The 20,860-nt window shown below is 38.6% G+C and overlaps 4 protein-coding genes across 4 annotated transcripts; 1 reads left to right on the top strand and 3 right to left on the bottom strand.

The window, feature by feature from the left end:
• Positions 1-19: 19 nt before the first annotated feature.
• Positions 20-2,698, bottom strand: LOC137729005 (protein phosphatase 1 regulatory inhibitor subunit PPP1R8 homolog). The gene is made up of 2 exons (XM_068467822.1): positions 1,880-2,698; positions 20-1,401 (listed from the first exon to the last, which is right to left on the bottom strand). The coding sequence occupies exons 1-2, from the start codon at positions 2,323-2,325 to the stop codon at positions 579-581; spliced, it is 1,269 nt and encodes a 422-aa protein (XP_068323923.1). The 5' UTR covers positions 2,326-2,698; the 3' UTR covers positions 20-578.
• A 343-nt stretch (positions 2,699-3,041) lies between these two features.
• Positions 3,042-9,095, bottom strand: LOC137729619 (C2 and GRAM domain-containing protein At1g03370-like). Its single transcript, XM_068468598.1, has 9 exons — positions 8,156-9,095; positions 6,624-7,856; positions 6,062-6,244; positions 5,598-5,881; positions 5,356-5,472; positions 4,930-5,192; positions 4,461-4,626; positions 3,950-4,222; positions 3,042-3,831 (listed from the first exon to the last, which is right to left on the bottom strand). Exons 1-9 carry the CDS (start codon positions 8,502-8,504, stop codon positions 3,643-3,645), a joined length of 3,057 nt encoding a protein of 1,018 aa, XP_068324699.1. The 5' UTR covers positions 8,505-9,095; the 3' UTR covers positions 3,042-3,642.
• Positions 9,096-10,696: 1,601 nt separating this feature from the next.
• LOC137729039 (farnesyl pyrophosphate synthase) lies at positions 10,697-14,413 on the bottom strand. Its single transcript, XM_068467860.1, has 12 exons — positions 14,041-14,413; positions 13,679-13,703; positions 13,455-13,570; positions 13,208-13,294; positions 12,977-13,093; positions 12,804-12,892; positions 12,062-12,113; positions 11,593-11,688; positions 11,449-11,493; positions 11,271-11,360; positions 11,104-11,175; positions 10,697-11,012 (listed from the first exon to the last, which is right to left on the bottom strand). Exons 1-12 carry the CDS (start codon positions 14,149-14,151, stop codon positions 10,884-10,886), a joined length of 1,029 nt encoding a protein of 342 aa, XP_068323961.1. The 5' UTR covers positions 14,152-14,413; the 3' UTR covers positions 10,697-10,883.
• Positions 14,414-16,248: 1,835 nt separating this feature from the next.
• Positions 16,249-19,806, top strand: LOC137729261 (phosphoglycolate phosphatase 2). Its single transcript, XM_068468135.1, has 11 exons — positions 16,249-16,491; positions 16,671-16,738; positions 16,907-16,999; positions 17,090-17,161; positions 17,235-17,306; positions 18,335-18,394; positions 18,478-18,530; positions 18,716-18,813; positions 18,915-19,014; positions 19,302-19,405; positions 19,505-19,806. The coding sequence occupies exons 1-11, from the start codon at positions 16,398-16,400 to the stop codon at positions 19,600-19,602; spliced, it is 912 nt and encodes a 303-aa protein (XP_068324236.1). The 5' UTR covers positions 16,249-16,397; the 3' UTR covers positions 19,603-19,806.
• The last annotated feature ends 1,054 nt before the right edge of the window (positions 19,807-20,860 follow it).

The raw sequence follows: 20,860 nt of genomic DNA, 5'->3' as shown, positions 1-20,860 counted from the left end.
TGAGAGAGGGTAAAAAGAATGTGTGGAAATCAGCTCCATTAATCATAACGCAAATGATTCATTGGTAGTTCAATTACAAGAATACACAATTCGTGAATAAAAAAACAGAATTCACATGCAAATTATAAGCTGGCTGGTTTCACGCTACAGCCTAATGCATTAAAATGTGCAGCAATCCTCAACAAGTTTCGAGTCTTTAGCAGGGCTACATTGCGAGGAGATACCAACAGATCATCTTACTACAAAACCAGGCCACTCCCTCCACCCGCCAACCCGCATCAGCATCTCACAAAAGACTTCCTGTCAGGTTAATAATAATATACCAGCATAAACCACTTCACATCAGATTGAGAGGGATCAAATAAATGACCTACCTAGCACTAGCACTAGCGGCTCCCCTAACATTAACTGACATGGAGATTATGGATCAGGCCATACCAATACTAAGAAATTTGTTGATTAAATGTAACTCTTTTCCCATTCACAAGGAAGGAAGACCATATAATCTTTTCGAATCTTCAAAACATTGTCAGACCCCAAATAAGAACAAAAATCCATCCACCGAGTGCTTGACTCAATCAATCACCAAACAAATCATCTTCGTCATCGTCAATGTGACTTGAGTTAGTTCCATGGTTTACGCTTAATGCCTTCCCATCGGGATCTCTACTTGGAGGGGGTCTTCTACCACTCGAGTCCACAGAAGAAGGATATGCCCATGACGAACCCACTTTGCCAGAAAAAGATTCTCCATAAAGGTCATCATAAATCCTACCCTTTGGAGCAGTCTTGACTCTATTTAAGACCTCCTGTAATTTTTCAGTCATGCCTTTTTGGGAAGAATTGCCTTCCTTGACATATAATTGTTCCTTCCCTTTGGGGATTACTGTAACCTGCACAAGGGATTCATATTTCCCCACAAGACTTCCTTCTTTTACACCCACTGGACCCGGTTCAGTTTCTACGTCCACACCGTCTGAAATCCCAACTACTTCAACCAGCTCTCCTCCAACTTGATCCCTGAATGATACTCTTGCCTTCCTAATTCTCTTAGAGGGTCTCTCTGGCCGCTGGTTGTCTCGTTTTGCGCCTGCTGAGTCACTAGACTCGCGGGACTTAGCCACTACGTCAGGGTTGGTCAGACCATGACGATTTAGAAGCGTATTATAGGCCACAACAGCATCTTCATCAGATGGATCAGGAGGTGGTGGCAGATTAACCTCTGAAGGCGGTGGAGGACGAGGAAAAAGAGCTGCGTCATTCTTTCTCAAGACATAAGTTCTAGTTGATGCAGCAAATCTCAAAGACTGGCCCACTTCAAGTTCAACAGGGGTATCTTTAGTCACTCTTTCATTTGCAACAAAAGTACCATGTGCAGACCCCAAATCAATTACATATATGCTGCAGAAGGGATAAAGCTTGTAAATGGCTTCGGATCACAGAAACCAACATCATACAACTACTTAACGCATGGGAAATAAAAAAACAATCGCCTGCACACTGTCATGAGTATGAACGGACATGGACATGGACATGGCCATGGCCAAGCAGTATAGTGAAATAGGTGAATCCATGAAGCTCCTAGATGATTAATTGAATCATGTGTTTGACGGATCAGGTCGTAGGGCTACTCTGGCATTGCCTAAAAAACCACCCTCTTTCTTAAATATAAAACCATAGAAATATTAAACAAATCCAGCTCTATGATCTGGATGTAAAGATTAAGTTAGTAGATTATTGTTCTGTTACCCTTTTCTTTACAAGTTTTGAAGAGAGGCTAACCCAAACTAGAACAAACTTTCACTTGGTCAACAAAACCAACAGCACGCAATTGAATTAAATAGAAAGAAAAGGAACAGTGAGAGAAAGTGTGGCTGACCTTCCATTCTTGTGAGGAACAACAACAGCATGCTGGCGGGAAACGGACTGATGATCAAGCACAAAGTCACAAGTCTGAGATTGGCGGCCAAAGATGTTGCGACGCCTATCAAGGGCAATGCGATCAAGAACCTGACCATCCTTGAGAACCTCGAGAGAATAGACACCAGGGCGGGGGTCGATTGCCCAGTCAGGGGGCCTCCAAGTGGACTGACCGGCACCAAGCTGAGGGAGATGGTGCTGGTGGGTCTGACCCAGCTCCACGAGGGGGGCGGCCTCGGGCGGTGCAAGAGGGAGAGGGAGGGGGGGTTGATGTTGATGGGAGTGTGAAAGAGAGGGCTTGGGATTGGATTTGGAAGGGGAATTGGGATTGGGATTGGAATTGACGGAGAAGGGTTCCAAGGACTGAGCTTTCTTAAATCGATCAAGGCCCGCTCTACCGTACATGATGTCAGTATTCTCGGGATTCGGAGTGAAATTTGCAAAAATACAAGAAGCTTGGGACCTATTATCCTATTATCCTATCCCTATAGTATAGGCTATAATCTAATTCTTGTTAACCCGAAAGGAAGATGATCATCTAATCTTAGCAATCAAAGTTACAATATGAGAACGAATGCCGCCGACCGAATGGTTAGCGAAAGCAAAAGCAAAATTTAGGATTTTCAAGAGACTTACGTAACGTCGCAGTCTCAAACTCTCAGCTGCGAGGCGGAGGCGGAGAGACTTTCGTTTGGGGCAGAAAGGAAATGCAGAGCGGAAACCTACATTGGAAGGGGCAGAGGACTGGACACTTGCGATTGGAGAGGGCGAACTCAACCCAAAAGCAAAGGCGCCGCCCTCCTTTTATTTATTTATTTATTTATTTTTATTTTTATTATTTTCATTTTTTCAAATATATTGCAATGTTCGGGGGAACAAAAAAAAAAATTTATATATATATTGCAATATTACTTGATGATGTATTTGGTTGGTTTTGTGATTGATCCAATTTTGTTTAGGCATTTTACTCTAGAAGGGAAAACACAAGCGTTTAATCCCCGCTTGGCATTTGGGTTTAGGGTAATAATCTTTTTTATAGCGCTAATAATAGTTTAGTTTTAAATAACCAAGGAGCTATAAATTACAATTCCTCATCTCAAGTTAACAATTGACACCGGAAGGAAGCAATGAAGGTTCAAGTTATACAAAATGGTTCCTCTACAAGCTTCAAACTGTCATGTACATATAGCCACATCTCTTCAACAATTTCGTATTGCTATTCATAATTCAAACAAATACAAATGAAATCGGTACAAGTTTGAGCTATTCTAAAGGAATAAGCACCGCCAGGGCCACCACCACCAACAGCGAGGTGCGCCTGCTGTTCGGCTAGAAACGGCAAGACCACAAAAAACTAGACCTGCCACTTCCATATACACTAGAAGGTTATTGCATAACCTGCACCTGTTATTCACAACCAGCAACTACCAAAAACCCCTCCTCCTCCTCCTAAACTAGTCCAGGATTCTGTCCCAGAAACACTAAGCACTGTCTCGTCCAGGACCATGGTACTCCCTGGAGCATCAACATACACACTTACACCTTCACATCCACCACATCCATCATACATATGTTACCGCCGCACCTCTGCAAGCCAAAGCTTATAGACTTTTTCATTGTCTCCTAGCTGGCATATCACCCAGTCAAGCTCAATCCAAGCTGTCATATCCGCACTCTTCGTGTCAAATGTCTACAATTCCAGAAATGCACCCAATCCACCCACTATATCGTGAATTCCTTCTCAACTACACTGAAGGTGTCCTTCAGGCGATCTTGCAGATTCTTAAGCACGTTTTTTGTAATTCTTTTCTGATGCCGAGTGCTTTTGAGCCACTCAACCCCAAAGTATACTTTTACCTGGCATCCCTTTGGTGTTGAGGGCAAATCCTCGATTTGGTATCGAACGTGAAGCTGCAAATTGTGAAAAGGGACTAGTCAATCATGTAGTGAAACAAGTGACTCAAGGGGGACACATTTACAAATAAGGATTATTAAACAGAATTCTGCATAAGTTCAATGTCATCCATACATTGAAATAGTCGCCAAGCGGTACTGCATGGAGGGTCGAGACCTCTTGTACAAGCCAACCATTTCTATCAGGGAGTCGGGATTTTTGCTGAGTACTAGTCACCTCTCCTCTATATTGGGACACACGTTTATCAAATCTGTAATATATTTGCCTCACACAGACATCGCCCTTCTCTGATTCCCATGGGGTATAAGAGTAGTTAAGACAACCAGCTTTCTCCATAACTCTACGGTCCAATTCACCTCCGCCAAATAGCTCTATGAAGAAATTTGTCTATTGTCCCCAACAAGACAAATATGATGGTCAGTCGAGAAGAAACTAAAATAATTAGAACTCAGATGTGCATATAGTCATGAGTACCACACACAGCAAATAATCTAGATGAAAGCTATGCTATTCTGATTCCATGAGACAGGTTCAGCAGAAGGGGACAAGCGAGTTGCAGGTGTATTCTTAGTTCTAATAGAGATGCACTAAGAGAGAGAGAGAGAGAGAGAGAGAGAGAGCTCACAGGAACGGAATGAGCTGCAGAATAAACCTCAGACATGCTGACATCATCAAGGCCCAAGAAAGACCCACTCTCTTCAGCTTGGATCTTGACATCGGATTCTTCTTCAACTATTTTCACCTTCTGCTCAGGACTCAAAGACCTAGCCTTCCAAAGAGCCATGATTGTCCTATTCAGAAACATCAGATGTTGTGAGTCAAATCTTTATGTCCAAGCAAACATCAATTGTTCAGAAAATGGTGTAAAGTCAGTGTTGAGATGGGTTACTCGTGCAAAACCACCACCAAGCAAAAGAAAAGAGCAAGGAATGGCAGAGATCTAGTCTAAGTCAGAAGAAGGCAAGGGCAGACCCAACATATGCCAAACAAATGATATCTAATAATTAAAGAGAGAACAAGATCACAAAAATTAACAAAAAAGTTTCTACTTTGTTGAATGAATGCCATGGTATTCTAGGAAGTCCTTCGGGTACCTGTTAGCTACATTGAAAGATACAAAGGACTGGAAATGGAACTTGAGCCTGCCTTCCTCATCTTGTGTCTTTGCACCATGTCTTGCATCCATACCTCTACCCTGCCGCAGAGTCATGACTATAATTGGACTGCCCATAGATGACAGAGTTGGAGGTACAACTTGAATATCCTCTATATCCTCCCATAGGAAGAAGAACTTTGTCTTGTGACCAAATAAATTTGCATGGAAACCAATTATTCTTGCAGAAAGAAATAGGCGGCCCTGTAGGGGAAGAACTGTAAGATAAGAAATATAACTAACATATAACAGACAATGAGGAGCAAGAAAAGGTTGCATGCTCTACAAGTATGGATTCAAGAAACAAATAGAAAGTTTAATGTCAAAAGGAAAATTTCAACAGGGTGTATAACCATGTTAACAGCACCTGCAGGGGCATTTTTCGTTTCAAGTGACAGGTAAAGTCGTTGATGAGAAATTCCTCCGGTGGAAGCCCAAACAGTTTTTGGAATGCTGAATTTGTTTGAGGAGACCGCACAGTTATCTAGAATAGTTTTCACTAACAATCATGAGTAATAACATATGAAAGGTATGTAGAACACTACTGAAAAGGGAATAGAAGATAAAGAACACAGGTAATGTGAATTTCAAAATAATGGACCGCTATACCTTCTTTCCCACCTCCTTCTCCATCTTAGTTAAAAATTGATTTACGACGTTGCCACCTCTTGTATTGTTTAAGAAAATTCTCAGGTGGAGTTTTGACTGGCATGCCTGAGCTAACTTTCCTTGAAGAGGAACCCACAAGTCAGCTAAATCTGATATATTAGTTTTTACAAAATTGATTTCAGCATGGCCCAGAGAGATAGCTTCATCAAAAGGTCCATCAAAATCATAAACTTCCACATCCAACACAGAAGGAGGTTCATCCATTGCATCAAACTCAAATATTTCTGCAGAGACCAACAAGAAATAAATCAGACCAAGATTTAGTTTATATAAGTTGCATAATCTAGACATATTCTAAATTTTTGATTTACATTATTGTTAAAATATGCACTGACATATATATTTGGAAGAAGTATAGATTTAAAACCAAACAAACAACACAACTCAGGTCAAAGGAAAATCACCATTCCATGTAGGATCGCATTTCTGGAACTTGATTGAGCTGGTTCTAGTTTTCCCATTGCAAGTGAACACCACGTATGGATCAGAAAACCCACTCGAATCAACAGCTGCTATGTTACTTCCTTCAATCAATGCAACAGTTAGCAACCAACCATCTCCTTGGGCTTTGACTCCATGATCACTGCCTATAAGACACACAAAGATGATACTGATAAATCATATTCAAAACAAAAGAAATAACAAGATAAACATATGGACATCAAGAAAATTTGGATTTTGAACAGATTAGAAACAGTTTGAAAAATGCACGTCATTGTGTTCTCCCCGTTGAAGAGAAATATAATTGCTGAGCAAGAAGCAGCGGTAAAAAAATGTAGTTCTCTAAAACATTGGAATTTGTGGAGTAGATAAAAAACCTGGCATGTATATTGATAGTGATAATGACAAGAATGAAACTAATTGTTTGATGTAAAAGGACACACTGTCAACTAGAGAAAGGCAGAAGCTAAGTGTATGTTACTATTTACAAGCAAAAGCAAAAGCAACCACTAAAAGTGATGTTACCGTTTTGTGCTCTGGCCTGCATGAAGCGTGAGATCAACCCCAGCACCCTTTCTCCTTGAAGAACCAGGACACCACAGACGATGAATTCACCAATTGAATCCGGCAAGTCAAGCCCAACAAATTCCAGCCCTTGAATAGTGCTGGGTTGGGCAAGCCAGATGTGTACAAACATATACAATCCAATAAATAATGTGGAGATCACAGTGAAATTGGCAAAATACTGGACTGCCAGCTTCCAATCAGACTGGGGTTCAGCTTGCAGTGATGCCAAAACCTGATCCTTATTGGATCCAAGATCCTTTGAATCGACTGGCTTAACATTCTGAGACAATATAGTAGCATAGTGGTCAAAACTTTCCCTTAAACCTTGTCGAGCTCCATTTTCTATCATTCCTTTCATCATGGTGCTCTGCAGAAAATTCATCCGCCAGGATATTACCAGACGTGAAGATTGCTCTCCTGATGGCAGCTCGGGGCCAGGTGTTATGCAGTAGAGCAACTCCGTCTTAAAAGTTCGCCCATAGGGAACATCAGGAGTGCTTACGCTTGCTAAAACTGCAAAAACCTTCCCGTCGGCTTTGAGATACGTTTGGTCCTCAGTTCCTTTGACAGCCTTTATCAACTTAGTTGCAGCCTTAACGTATGTCACCACTCTTTTGACGCTCTCGGTGCTGGTATCTAATTTCCATTGCCCCGGATCCAATTCTGTAGTTCCCTGCGCATCTGCCACCTCTTTTTGAAAACCTGAATCTGTTGAAAATAGTAATGTGTTTAGGTCTTGGGGTGGAGTGACGTACAGTTGATCCACAAGCACTCCTCCTGGTAAGTTGGTTGGGGTTTCACTCTCTTGATCTCGTGACTGTATTGTTTTCATCAATTCTTCAAATGTAGCGGAAGAGGACTGATCCTCAGGGCTGCTCTCACAAACTTCGGATTTAGCAGTTTCAGACAGCTCGGACAAGTCCACTCTGCTAGAGGAGGCTGAAAGCAAATCTGGATTTTTATTGAATATCTGAGCTATGCGACCAGCAAAGGTCTTCTGAGAACAAATCTTTTCTTCCTTAAAGTCCTTAAAAGATGCTGTTTCTTCTGGTCTCACTCTCACAGGAGAAGCTGATTCTGAAACACCACTGAAAGACCTTGAAGGTGATTCACTTCCTATGTCACCACCCTCAGAAGCCGAGTCCACGAATGAATTGTTTGAAGAAAAATGTATTGCAAGAAGAATCTCGCCTGTCAGGAAGAAAATCATATAAAGGAATATTTTAAATTAACTAACTTGGGGACAAATCCAACCACAATATGACAAGTAGCTAGAATTTACAAAAAATGGGGTATTGGTATTGCCTGTCAGTAAGCAACGCTATCATTCCAAATTTGGGACAAGAATCCCAAGTTTTGTACTTGAAAAGCATGAAATGTATGCATTTGGATTTGGAGACTAGTGCATCGGGAAGTATGAGCAATTTTAACAAGAAAAAGAAAAGGCAAGTAGGCACATTTAATTTAGCAGAAGAATGTAAGAGTAGTACCGCAATCCTTGTTCTTGGATTTTTTACTCTTGGGGTGGAGAGGGTGCCAAGCAGTTTCAAGGGACTTGTTGCGGGCATCGAAGACTTGGGAAACAGGGATGCGGACGTAGCCAACGAAGTCGTCGTTGAAGTACTTGTCCTCGTCGAGGACAGAGATGACGAGCTCGTCCTTGAGGTCGTCGACCCTGAAGGTGAACTCTTCCCCCCAATAGGGGTTTAAGGTCTTCTTGACCACTTTGGTCCTGAGCTTGTGCTTCCCCAGCTGCACCTTCACGTACGGATCGCTAAAGCCGTTGAGATCCATCGCTGGTAGATCCCGAGCCCCCAATACTTGAACCACCAGCTTCATCTTTTCTTTTGTTTCTTGTGATGTTCTAATTCTATCTAATCTATCTAACCACCACAATTCAATTCATGCAGCAAACCACAGCCCACCAACGGATAAGAAAAGCACCACAATCCTTCCTGCCCGCCTGCCTTCCTTTCGTATTGTATTGGATTGTACGATGTATGGCAATTTACAAATTGTGAACAAAACAAAGCCGTCAGTCAAAATTGATTCTTGTAACCAAAAGGGAATTGTAAATTATACGAACAAGATGAAAGGAAAGACATCAAAATTTGAGGAGGAAACGCTCCGACGACGACGACGACTTCTTGTCACGTAATGGTAATGCGGGAAGAAGCAATCGCCTGATCTGATCTGGATTTCTTTCTGAATAATACGCAAAATGAAAGCTCACAGGTCATACAAAAGAAGAAAACAGATTGAAGGATTGAATGACTGAAGGAGGAGATCGAGACGAGACGGTACAGGAACCCAACGGTTTCACAGCAAGGAACAAAGAGACGACGTTTTTTTGTTTTTGGGATAAAAGAAAGGGATGATAAAAAATGGAAGGGGAAGGAAAGGATGGGGAGACTTTTCAATTAAAAGTTGAAATCTTAAAAGCTGAGAGACTTTTGGTTCAATTTCATACAGCACCTAGGATATTTGACTTTCTATTATTTTCTTAATTAAATCGTTTTTTAATTTCTCTAATTTCCTTTTAAAGAGTGGTTTGTAATAAAATAGATTAGGAGATAGTTGCCTTCTTCTTCTATTGTGTCGTGAAATGATTAATACTGTTTTTTAGTTTACTTCCTTCTTAGTTTCCGCCGATTTTATTTGTTTAATTGCACCAATTTTTGAAGGATTTTGTCTCTCCTTGTTCTGAAATTTGTACTGCTACTCGAGTTTACATTGCCACACAGTATTACGATGATATTCTTCATCATTTGTAAGTAAAATGTCTTAAATTTGAATTTCATAACGAATTCGATACCAAATTAGATTGCCCATTATGTAATTTAACCGAACTTCTCATATCCTTAATGTAAAATACATCGTTGTACTAAAAAAAAAAAAAATCGCATTTTAGTACTTCAGAAACATCACCATGCATAGCAGCATAACAGAAGCATTGCAAGCTTGATCCTACATTTTCGTAATTTTCTAGCTAAGCTAACGCATTGGAATGAAGTCGACTCGGTCACGCGTGATCAATGTCCCAAAAGGCTTTATGCGGATGGAAGGCAGAGGCCTAGTAAGCATTTAGGCCGGCGCTCGGCGGTTTTTTAATTTTAGTTAACTTCTTATATAACATATAAATAAAAATGTTTATCTATATTTAAAAAAAATACATAATTGTATTTAGATACAAAACTTATAAAATAAAATGACATAAAAATTGTTAAGTACTATAACGTATTGAAAGTTTAAAAGCATGGGGAATAATGAGTGTTGATCAAGTACCTAATGAAAAAATAAAATAAAAAATAAAAGCTATTTGTTTTTGTTTTAGCTGAGAGTCACGATCTAAGTGGAAGTCTAACTTATCTAAACACTATTTCTTTTTTTTTTCTTCTTTTTTTTTTTTTTTGAACAAATGATATTACCTGGCTAAGACTTACAATGGAATGAGCTTGCAATAATGTTGTTCAAATTCGTCTTTGACGAGAATTGAACATAACACCTCTCACTTACAAATAAAGAGAAATATCATTAGAAATAAATCATAGTTGTGGCCAACCGCAATCATCACCTATTAAATCAACAAAATCTCTCTTTCGCCCTCAAGTTTACATACTACGGTACCAACATACATAATGTTGTAGCTAGTACTCGAAAATTTATACCATGATTCTTCAGGCTATCGATAACTGCATGCGTTGCACGATGGATGTGAAGAAGTAAGACCATGATCTCGGCAATAATGAGTGCGCTTAGGCAAGGGCGTTTTAGAACACCGCGTGTGGTACATCAATCACATTATAATTACCAACTTACCATGATCTCATGTTTCTTGTTATATTATATAATATTTGGATAGTAGATCAATCTGAATCTTAGCAGGAGGCCGGAGGTTGTTTAATATTCTCAACTGGAAACTGAGAAACTTTGAGATGAGAATCATAATATTAATTGACGATGCTTAGTCTCTGTATTCAAAAATTAATCAACAACACTTGTGATAAATTAACTAATAATTGACCCTCAACTGACTCAACTGCATGTCTGCAACTCCATGTTTTATTACAAATACAACAATATTCATTCTTCGATAGTGGGATAAGCTATTCCTTTTTCTTTTCTTTTCTTTTTTTCGGAAAAAATAAATGGAAAGCATAAATCATCAGCAGCCAAAAACAAAGATGAGGGGCTGAACTGAATCCAGATCTGAGATTTCTATTTCTGCCTCTTGTAAATCTTGCCCAAGAAGGACTTCAACACTGCTTGCACCGCTTTGCTTGGGTGCCCTTCAATCCAACTCGTCAGTTTCTTGTAGCTTTTGCTCTCATAATCCGCAAATACACCCTACCACAATCACGATCACAATCTCAATTCAGCATCTACCAGTCATCTTATACTATAACAATTCATCATACACAATCAATTAAGTTCAAACCTCAATATCGAGTTCTTTGTAGAGGGCCTTTACTTTTGCCACATTTTCTGGGTCTGGTTTCCCATAATTCTCCTGCGTGCGCAAATACGTACACAAATCATATTCATTTGTGACTTAGTGAGTGAGAAAATTTAACGCTGATTAGAAAATATATATAAGATTCTTACATGTAGTACTTTCTTTTGTTCCTCATTGCAGAGTTCCAAAGCTTTCACCACCAACCAAGAGCACTTGAAATCTTCAATATCTGTTCCTATCTGATATCACAAACTGCTTATTACAACTCAACTCCCATCAAATAAGAAACACGAGAGAAATATTTAAGGCCGTCTCCCTGAATCTCACCTTACCAATCGTTTCCGGATCACCAAAGCAATCCAAATAATCATCCTATTTAAAACAAAGGAAAAAAAGAGAGTTAACAAAAGCAATTGAAGAGTTCCATTGTGCGGAGGGATTCTGTTTTTGTGTATTCAACAAAACATTTACCTGTACTTGAAAGTAGATCCCCATCTCAACAAGAATGTTTTTTACGTCAATATGTTTTTCCAGTTCCTCACCTGACATAAGCAATGCACATGCAACCTGAGAAGATAGCAAACGGTTAGGGTTAGCCAAATCTTTCATTATAAAACATCTGAACAAAATAAGAGGACATGTGACAGGATGTGGCATGTACATATCTTATGATATCAATCCAGAAAAAGGAACCAAAATGGCTCGTATCTTTCTCAAATTAGACTTCTTATTGATTTAAACAAAGACCAAAGGAGTTTATGTACTGGGAACAAGGATGTACTAAGTTACATCAAATTTCACAGACTAGGTATAGATTATATAGGATAAAGTAAACATGCTGGTTTACAATAGCGTTCCCGCACAAAAACTGAAACAGCATTGAGGAATACTAACAGTTCAAGTATTGATTGCTTTGAGTGCTAAAGAAGTATGTACTTACGGAAAGGTAAAATGAGTAATAGGCAGTCTTGTACTGAACAATACGGCGGTGACTGCAAAAGATCCAAACCATTTGTTTATAAATTGAAATATCATACTACAACTAGACATAAATAGAGAATAATATGTTAATTATTTGAATAACTAGTCACATTGTGAAACTTGTCTCCGGTTACCCTGCTCACCATACCATAGCCTACTAAAAGGTCTGAAGAGGTTCCAACTTTTAACATACCCGACACCCCAAATGAATATTTCTTATCCAAAGTAGTGAGAACATTGGCCATGGATGTCAGAATAATATCAGAGAAACATTCAATCAGACGGTGAGATTTAACTCCACTGGCATACCTTGGCTAAACTTCATAGCCTATCTAAAGGAATTCAATAAGTGGTCATCAACTCAAGCTGTTTAGACTGTTTGGACCTTTATAACCCATAGATTACCGAATGTATAAGGAATTAAGCATTACAAATTATGAAGATGGCAAATTGGTCCAATAGTGAAGGCTTATGAATATACCATACAAAAGAAGGCAAAGGATTAGTCTCTGTAACAAATTCATTTCTCAACGGGCATTTGTGAATTTCATGCAAATTCTTGCATTCTTTTCTGCAGCATCGTGCATTAACTTCATAATAGGAAACAGCATATGGGTTGGTTACTTGTATTAAAATCTTAGCATGTCTACAAGCATTTTGTTAGTGGCAAATGGCAATGATCTTGTACGATTTTCACTTACATTGACAATGAGTATTTGGATAGATCTTTTTCTCCTTCGATAGTAGTGATCAAATCTATCATCTGACCTGAGGCAGTTTGAAATTCCACCTGCGTAAACATGACATAAGTTAGCGTTTAGCTCTCCATTAAAGCGAAAAAATGATCTGGCAAACAATCTGCGAGTCCACCTACCTCATTGAACAAATCAAGAAGATCCACGTAATATGGCTTTTCTCTGAAGTACTTTCTGAGAATCCTTGGGATATGGTTTCGAAGCACAACACCATCATTTACTGCAATCATCCCAACCTACATGATACAGTTTCTCAAGTTAATTGATTTACCAACAAGGCAACAATGAAAACACAAAAATAAATAAATGAATAAATTTTAAATGTACATATATTTGCTCTTCCTACAAACCTTGGGCAATCTAAACCAGCAAGGTTGACCACGCCGTGTGTGAGAGCCATCCATGATGTCATCAAGAACCAGAAAAAATGCTTGAAGCTGCAAGTAGTGTGACCATAACAAAAAAGTAAGCTTGTCACGCAATGCGCTAGTGTAATGCGCCAGAAGCAAAACCACAAAAAAAAAAAAAAAAAAAAAAAAAAACGTAGAAAATAACGGTGAGGTTCAAAAGAGAATGGAAGTGGTTTAATTTCCATACCCATTCGATGCACCAACCGAGAGCGCTGGCCAGGAAGATTTCATCTTCAGTTAATTCCCTTCCTTGTTGCAACAACTGATAGCTGTCAATAACAGACAATCCCCGATTGAGCTTTCCTGAAGGACAGGATAAGAGTCAGAATCCTTTGACAGCATAAGTTGAAGGACAAGCTGACGAATTGAATTTTGCTTAATTGAAAAGTTGAGATGAAATTGAAGTCTGACCTCCAGGCACATTGTAGTCCAGCATCTGTAACAGAGAAAAGTAAATTGGGCGGGCAGGCAGGCAGGCAGGCAGGCAGTCAGTCAGTCAGTCAGTCAGTAGTAATGATGTGTGTAAATCAAATGTAAATGTAAATGTAAAATTCCGACGACCATAGACTACTGAAATTGAATCAGATGTTTTGACTTATGAGGTGTTGTTTTGATATCATAAACAAAAGAAGGAAACAGTTGATGGATTATGATTATGGAGCTGAAACGTTACTAATAACAACTAAGAGAAAATAGACAGCGATACCAAACATATTCATTAATCATTGAATTGAATTGGTGATGGTAAAAGTGAAAAATGAAGACATCAATACCCGCTCGACCCATTGGCGAGAGTCCTTGGTGAAGTCGAAAGCAGGGTCTTCCAACAGCTCCGATTTCAGAACGGAGTACACCTTCAGAAACTTTGACTTGAGATCCGCCATTGTCAGTTTTGCCAATCTAATCCGCCACCACACAGACACTGCTAATCTCAGAGCCCTCCCAAGATACTCACAGACTCACAGAGAGGGAGAGAGATGTGCCTTGTATAGACGACACGACTTAATAGTACAGAGGGAAATAAATAAACAGGTCGCTCACTCTCAGCTTTTAAACTCGATCTTCTGCCGCATTTGGGTACCAATTCTCTCACAATTTGCACTTGTTGCCATTCTTCATTTTCTCACTTCAAGTCACATTATTGGTTTTTTTTTTCTTTTGTTTTCTGACAAGTTGTGTTTGTGTATATTTAAGGGTAACCCACCGCAACTTTTATTAAAACAAAGTAGAAAATGATTTACATGAAACAAGTAGTGTATCATTTTAAAAATGCATTGTCATATGTAAGTTGTGTTTCGTGCTTATTATTTCGAGATCAAGAAATCATGTGGGACCTATTGTGTCAAATAATATTTTAGTGGTTTGGTTTGAGTCAATTTCGTCCAACCAGTGCCAACTACCAACTACCAAGCAGGAGAGGGGCAATGGCAGAATCGTAGTTAGCAGAGAGGGTGAGGGTCATAAGATAGAAAGACAAAATCCAATTCCCATTACTTGGAAGGAATCGAGGGCCAGCACCCCATTGGCGACCGGTGGGATAGCATAATGGATGATTCTCCTATTTGTTTGTTTGCTTGTTTCTTTATTAGCGCCTTACACCCCAGCAAGACAGCACAGCAGTATTCACACCAGCCAGCCAGGGTGTCATTGTCGATTGTCCCCTACGCACGGAGTGAGAAACCCAGCCGCCAATATTGAACAACAGAAGTAGAAGAAGAGAGGGGCCCTCCCTCATTATTTCTTTTCATACAAATCAACGACTTTAGTTAATTAACTAGAGCCTACAGCCGCCGTATTGGAATTCAGCTTTTCGCTCTCTCTCTCCCTCTCTCAATTATTTCTTTCTTTGTTCATGTTGCATTCCCGTTATTAGGTAAGGTCGAAATTGACGCATTGAGTGTGACAAATTTTTGTACATACTGCGTCAACAAAATTGTATTATAAAAGGCTTCGATGCAAGCAATTACTAGCGTTGGTAATCATAATCAACGTTCATATTGTTCACATGCACATTTTAATAAGTATAGAATTTTATCACAAAAAACTTTATTATAAATTAGTGGTGAACTTGGCTACTCAATATAAGTTGCTAAATAATTTAAACTACTGCTTGTTAATAAAATAAACTAATAAAATTATTATTATACCTTTTGTATATAACTGAAAGAGAGAATGACTCATATTCGAGGATTATTGCTCCAATTGAGTTAAAGTTGTGAGACAATTTATCCAATTAAGTTAAAGTTGTGAGACCATTTCTCCAATTGAGTTAAAATTGAGGGATTATTGCTACAATTTTTTTTCATTTGGTTTTTCATATTTACCATTTGATTCAGCCTCATATGTGTGGCATGTGACTTATTTTAATGGAAATTCTAACGGGGTTGATGAAAATGACTATAGCTGCACGTTTTGATGAGTTAAGGGACCAATGATTATGAATTTTTAGTTGAAAGACTATTACTCCAATTGAGTTAATGTTGAGAGATCATTGCTATAATTTCCTCTAACTGAAAATAAAAAATATGGGCACTAAAAGAATTTCGCACAAACAATTTTTGCTTTTTTTTTTTATTTATTTACACTAAAGTGGTGGGGGGGTAGGCTAAGTCTTACAATGGATTTGTCAAAATAATGTGGTTCAACTATCTTTGGTGAGAATTGAATCTAGGACCTCTCACTTACAATTGAGGAGGAATACCATTAGATCGTAGGACTACGATTTAGTGGTATTTCTCTTCACTTGTAAGTGAGAGGTTTTAGGTTCGGTTTTAGCTGAAGGTGAATTTGAATCACATTATTGGTAACCTATTGTGAGACTTAATCCACTCATTCACTTCCTTAGTGTAGATTATATCATTTGTTTAATAAAAATTAAAAAAAAAATCATTCGCCGAGGAAGCCCTGCAACCGATATGTGGGTTTGGGTGACGAGGCCCAGGAGATATCGGCTTATTATTGCTTTGCTGATTGGCCCTTTAGTAACAGTGACATGGCTTGTCCTGTTTCCCTCCACTTCCCTCCCCTCCCCTCCCCTCCAGGTTCAGTGGATTGACTGAATGACTGGGTCTGTGACGTCTGTCTAATAGTAATAGTAGTGTATTTGCAGTCCCAAACCCTAACCCTGACGATGAACTCCTCCCTGTCCGAGTCTCAGCTGCTTTCGCGTCAGAACGTGAACCAGCTCCTGGATTCTATCGAAGCTTTTCTCTTCGACTGCGATGGTCCTTTATCTACCTTTCTTCTTTCTTATACCCTTTATTTGTTGTCATTTTCAATACAATTGTTATACTTTGATATTCCACCAATATTCAATTGAAAAATGCAGATCGTCCATTTGAATTTATTTATTTTTATAATTTTTGTTTCAGCATTTCTTATTTATGATAATTGCACTGAGCAGGTGTCATTTGGAAGGGCGATAAGCTCATCGATGGCGTCCCTCAGACACTCCACTTTTTACGATCAAAGGCACACACACTCTCGCTCTCTCCCTCTCTCTCTCTCTCTCTCTCTCCCCCCCTCCATTTCCGGTTTCCGTTTCAATTTTTTATTTTTGAAAAAAAAAAAACTACTGTCATTCTGATTTATTCAATAATCACAGTAAATTAACCAACTAATGATTTAGTGATAAATTAGGGGAAGAAGCTGGTGTTCGTTACCAACAATTCCACAAAATCAAGAAAGCAATACGCGGACAAGTTCCTTTCCCTCGGCATTTCGGTTTCTGAGGTGACCTCTCCTCTCTCAATTCTTTTTCTGTCACTCTTCGAAATCTTTAATATACTTGATTTTGTTGAATCAAATCCGTTGTATTTGTAGGATGAGATATTCTCTTCATCCTTTGCCGCTGCTATGTACTTGCAACTCATTAACTTCCCCAAACACAAGAAGGTTTGCTGCTTATTCTTCTTTTTGTAAGTTTTTCATTGTCTTTCTGTTCTTACATTGCTTGCTTTCTTTGCAGGTTTATGTGATAGGGGAGCAAGGCATATTGGAAGAGCTGCAGCTTGCTGGATTTACAGCTCTCGGTGGCCCCGTAAGCTCATCTTGTCTCTTCTCTTTTTCCTTTTTGTTTGTTTTTTGTTTTCTTCAGTTGATCTTTTGGGCTTGAAGACCTAGTTTGGATAACCCTCTATGATGGGATTGGAATGGATAACCGTCTAAATTCAAGGTATAGTAAAGGGAAAGGGAATGATTTTTCATATGAGGGGATTAGAAGGGGATTAAGCATGAAGGAAACTCCTCCATTCTAATCATTCCTTGGTTAGGAGGATGGAATAGATAAGTTTTGCTTAACAAGTAATAGATCTCCTACCTCCAAGTTGGTCACAATGTTTTCATTTCTTCCTTCAACAAACCTTGTCTATAGTTGCTTATCCATTCAAATCCTATCTTCTATACCAAATGAGCCCGAGAGGAAAATTGGACTGATAGACTGTAGAGCTTTTTCCCCTTACTCTCATGAACGGAGATAGTTAAGAAAACTATGTGGTTATCTCTGTATCTCTGCTGTTGGCCTGCCCTGGCTTTAGAAATTAGAGGCCTCCCTATTTTGAACTTTTCAGAATCGTTTCTTCTTTTGGGAACTTATAACTTGTTATATTTACATCCCAACTTAATTTTGTTTGCTTCATTCACTAGTTTCACTTTCATCTTCAAGAACCATGATTATGAAGATGGGTGAATCCCGTTTCTCATCCTGCGCATTAGGGTGTTGCTTGCATCTGGTGTTTTGTAAATGCTTGATATAAGCTTAGTAATTGAGGACAGCTTGAATTGCCTTAAGAAACTTACTGCACTGAACAAGTAACCACTGTTTGATATTTTAGCAAGACAGCTCAACTGAAACAGATACAAGCATTTTGACAAGTATAGGCTATGGTGTATTTGAACCCCCAATGTTTTTGTACCACAGAGATACTTGCTAAACCGTGTTCATTCTCGTGTGTGTTATGGAAATGATTCATGCTAGCATTAGGCTTATAACATATTTGAATGTGGTTTCTTTTCTTATTATCATGGAAATCTTGCCTTAGAAGAAACTGATGAAACGTTACAATGCAGGAAGATGGGAGAAAAACTGCGCAGCTGAAATCAAATTGTCTCTTTGAACATGATAAGAGTGTAATGTAACCTCTTGCCTGTAATTGTTTTGACCCGTGACTTCTTTCTGCGGAGTCTAAAAATTTTGCAACTCCTGTTCGCAGGTTGGAGCAGTTGTGGTTGGACTAGACCAGTATATTAACTATTACAAGCTTCAGTAAGAACGTTAAAATCCTTGCTCCATTCTCTCCAGTTTCCAGTCTAGGGCAGAATATTCAGTTTTGCTCATACGAACCACAAAGATGATGCCGAGTACTAAAACATTTGTTAGAATGTAAACAATGCTTTTATCTTCTAAAACATTTGTCTTCACTACTTGACTTTAGATCTTTTACCTGTCAGATATGGAACCCTCTGCATACGTGAAAATCCAGGATGTCTTTTCATTGCAACCAATAGAGATGCAGTTGGACACATGACTGATTTACAAGAATGGCCTGGTTCTTTTTTCTTTCCCTTCCACTTCTTGATGAAAATCAACGTAACATCAAATATAAGGTTTAAAACTTTGCTTTATAGTACTTCCCTTGTTGGGTTTCAGGTGCGGGGTGTATGGTAGCTGCTATCTGTGGATCCACCCAGAAGGAGCCTATTGTAGTTGGAAAGCCATCTAATTTCCTGATGGAATTTTTGTTAAAGAAGTAAGAATTGTTTACCTTTGTATATAATTTTTGAAAGAAAAAATTCCTAAAGAATAGATCATTGTCTGAAATTTCAAGCGAGTGAACTCCACATCAGGCAACTGCCAAAAAAGACAATGGTATCCCATATAGAATATGAACACTCGAATTGCATAACGGCATATGATTGTTCATAGAGAATAGAGGTCAACCTTGGTTTTCAAACTTCATGTCATATACATGCCTTTATTGTGTATTTTTGCAATCGTGAAGAGAATGTTTCTGACTCATTGCCTTTTCGTTTGCAGATTCAATATTAGTTGCTCCAAAATGTGTATGGTGGGTGACAGATTAGATACTGATATATTGTTTGGCCAGAATGCTGGCTGCAGAACTCTACTCGTTCTTTCGGGTAAGAGAGTTTCTATTCATATTGCAATGCTAAAGTAATTGATGTAATTGTTGATTAACACGCTGATACTCGTAACGGTGGTCGCAAATTTTGCAACAGGTGTGACGACTCAATCTGCTCTGGAAGACCCTTCAAATAAGACTCAACCAGAGTACTATACAAGCACGTTGTCCGACATTTTGGACTTGATGACTTGATCCCTTCCCAGGTGTTTGACACTCTTTGAGGCCAGTTTGTGGTCATTCCGACCCTCAAATCAAATGTGTTAGTTAATTGTGTAATAACATGCTGATTCCTGAATCAAAATATCTAGCATGCCTTAAAAAGTGGCTGAGCGGAACAACTCAAAGACTCATAAAGGGTGAAACACACTTTACAATCAAACCGTCTATCCACATCCACTCCACTGTGTCCATGACCATGTGTGCTTACAACAATCATTTTCAACTAGACGATTCTTTGCTCGACATCCATCTAATCTTTATAACGAATCCAATAATATTATCTTGTAAATGTCCAACTTCTTGCCAAACTGAGAATCATCGTCCCGTATGGTAATAACAATTCAATAAATCTTCTTTATGTCAACTTGTCACAAGTAACGAGTACGAAATGATGAACCATGTTTATTTTTTTCTATAAATGTTTACAGTCTAGCAACATAAACATACTTGTGAGACGAGAGAGAATATGAACTAAACTAAGTTTACAAGCCTTTGCCAATGCCATGATATTATTCACATAGGCTTTTTTGCTAAAATGGTTAATTGAAATTTGCATAACTTTTTATTTTGGTCCTTAAAATCATAGTTTGTCTGCCATTATTCATTTTGGTCATTCCATTAAAAATTATGTTAAACAAGGACCAAATTGACAAAAATACCCTTGACTTAAAAAACAATGAGCCAAAATGATTTGACAAAAGTTGAGGGTACTTTTGTTATTTTATCCTTATTTAATAGAGATTTTTCACATAATTATTCAAATAATTGATGGTGGACAAACTCAGTGACCATTTCTATCGACTTCAAATTTTAAGGACCAAAATAAGGAGCAATGCCAATTTCAGGAACTATTTTTACATTCATATATATTTGGCTTATTGGATTAATAGTCTCCGTGGTGACATGGTAGTTGGAAGATAGCCCCTATGGTAAAAAAAAAAAATTAGGATTTAAGCCTATGTTGTGAAGTTTGTTAGGATTTATGTCCAAAATTAAAATATTTGTAAACTTTCGGTTAATTATTAGCACGTGGGGCTGCCTACGTGCTAACAATTAACAGAGAGTTTCGTTTTATCCTAATATATATGGCTCACGTGCTAATAATTAACACAAAGTTGACGGAATTTTTTATTTTAGGCATAAATCCTAATAAACTTCACAACAAGGGCTTAAATCTTAATTTTTTTTTATCACATAAATTATCTTCTAACTACCATGTTATCACGGAAAC

This window comes from Pyrus communis, chromosome 3 (assembly GCF_963583255.1).
Source record: "Pyrus communis chromosome 3, drPyrComm1.1, whole genome shotgun sequence".
NCBI lineage: Eukaryota > Viridiplantae > Streptophyta > Magnoliopsida > Rosales > Rosaceae > Pyrus > Pyrus communis.
The sequence above is the reverse complement of the archived record's forward strand: the minus strand, read 5'-3'. Positions and strand labels throughout refer to the sequence as shown.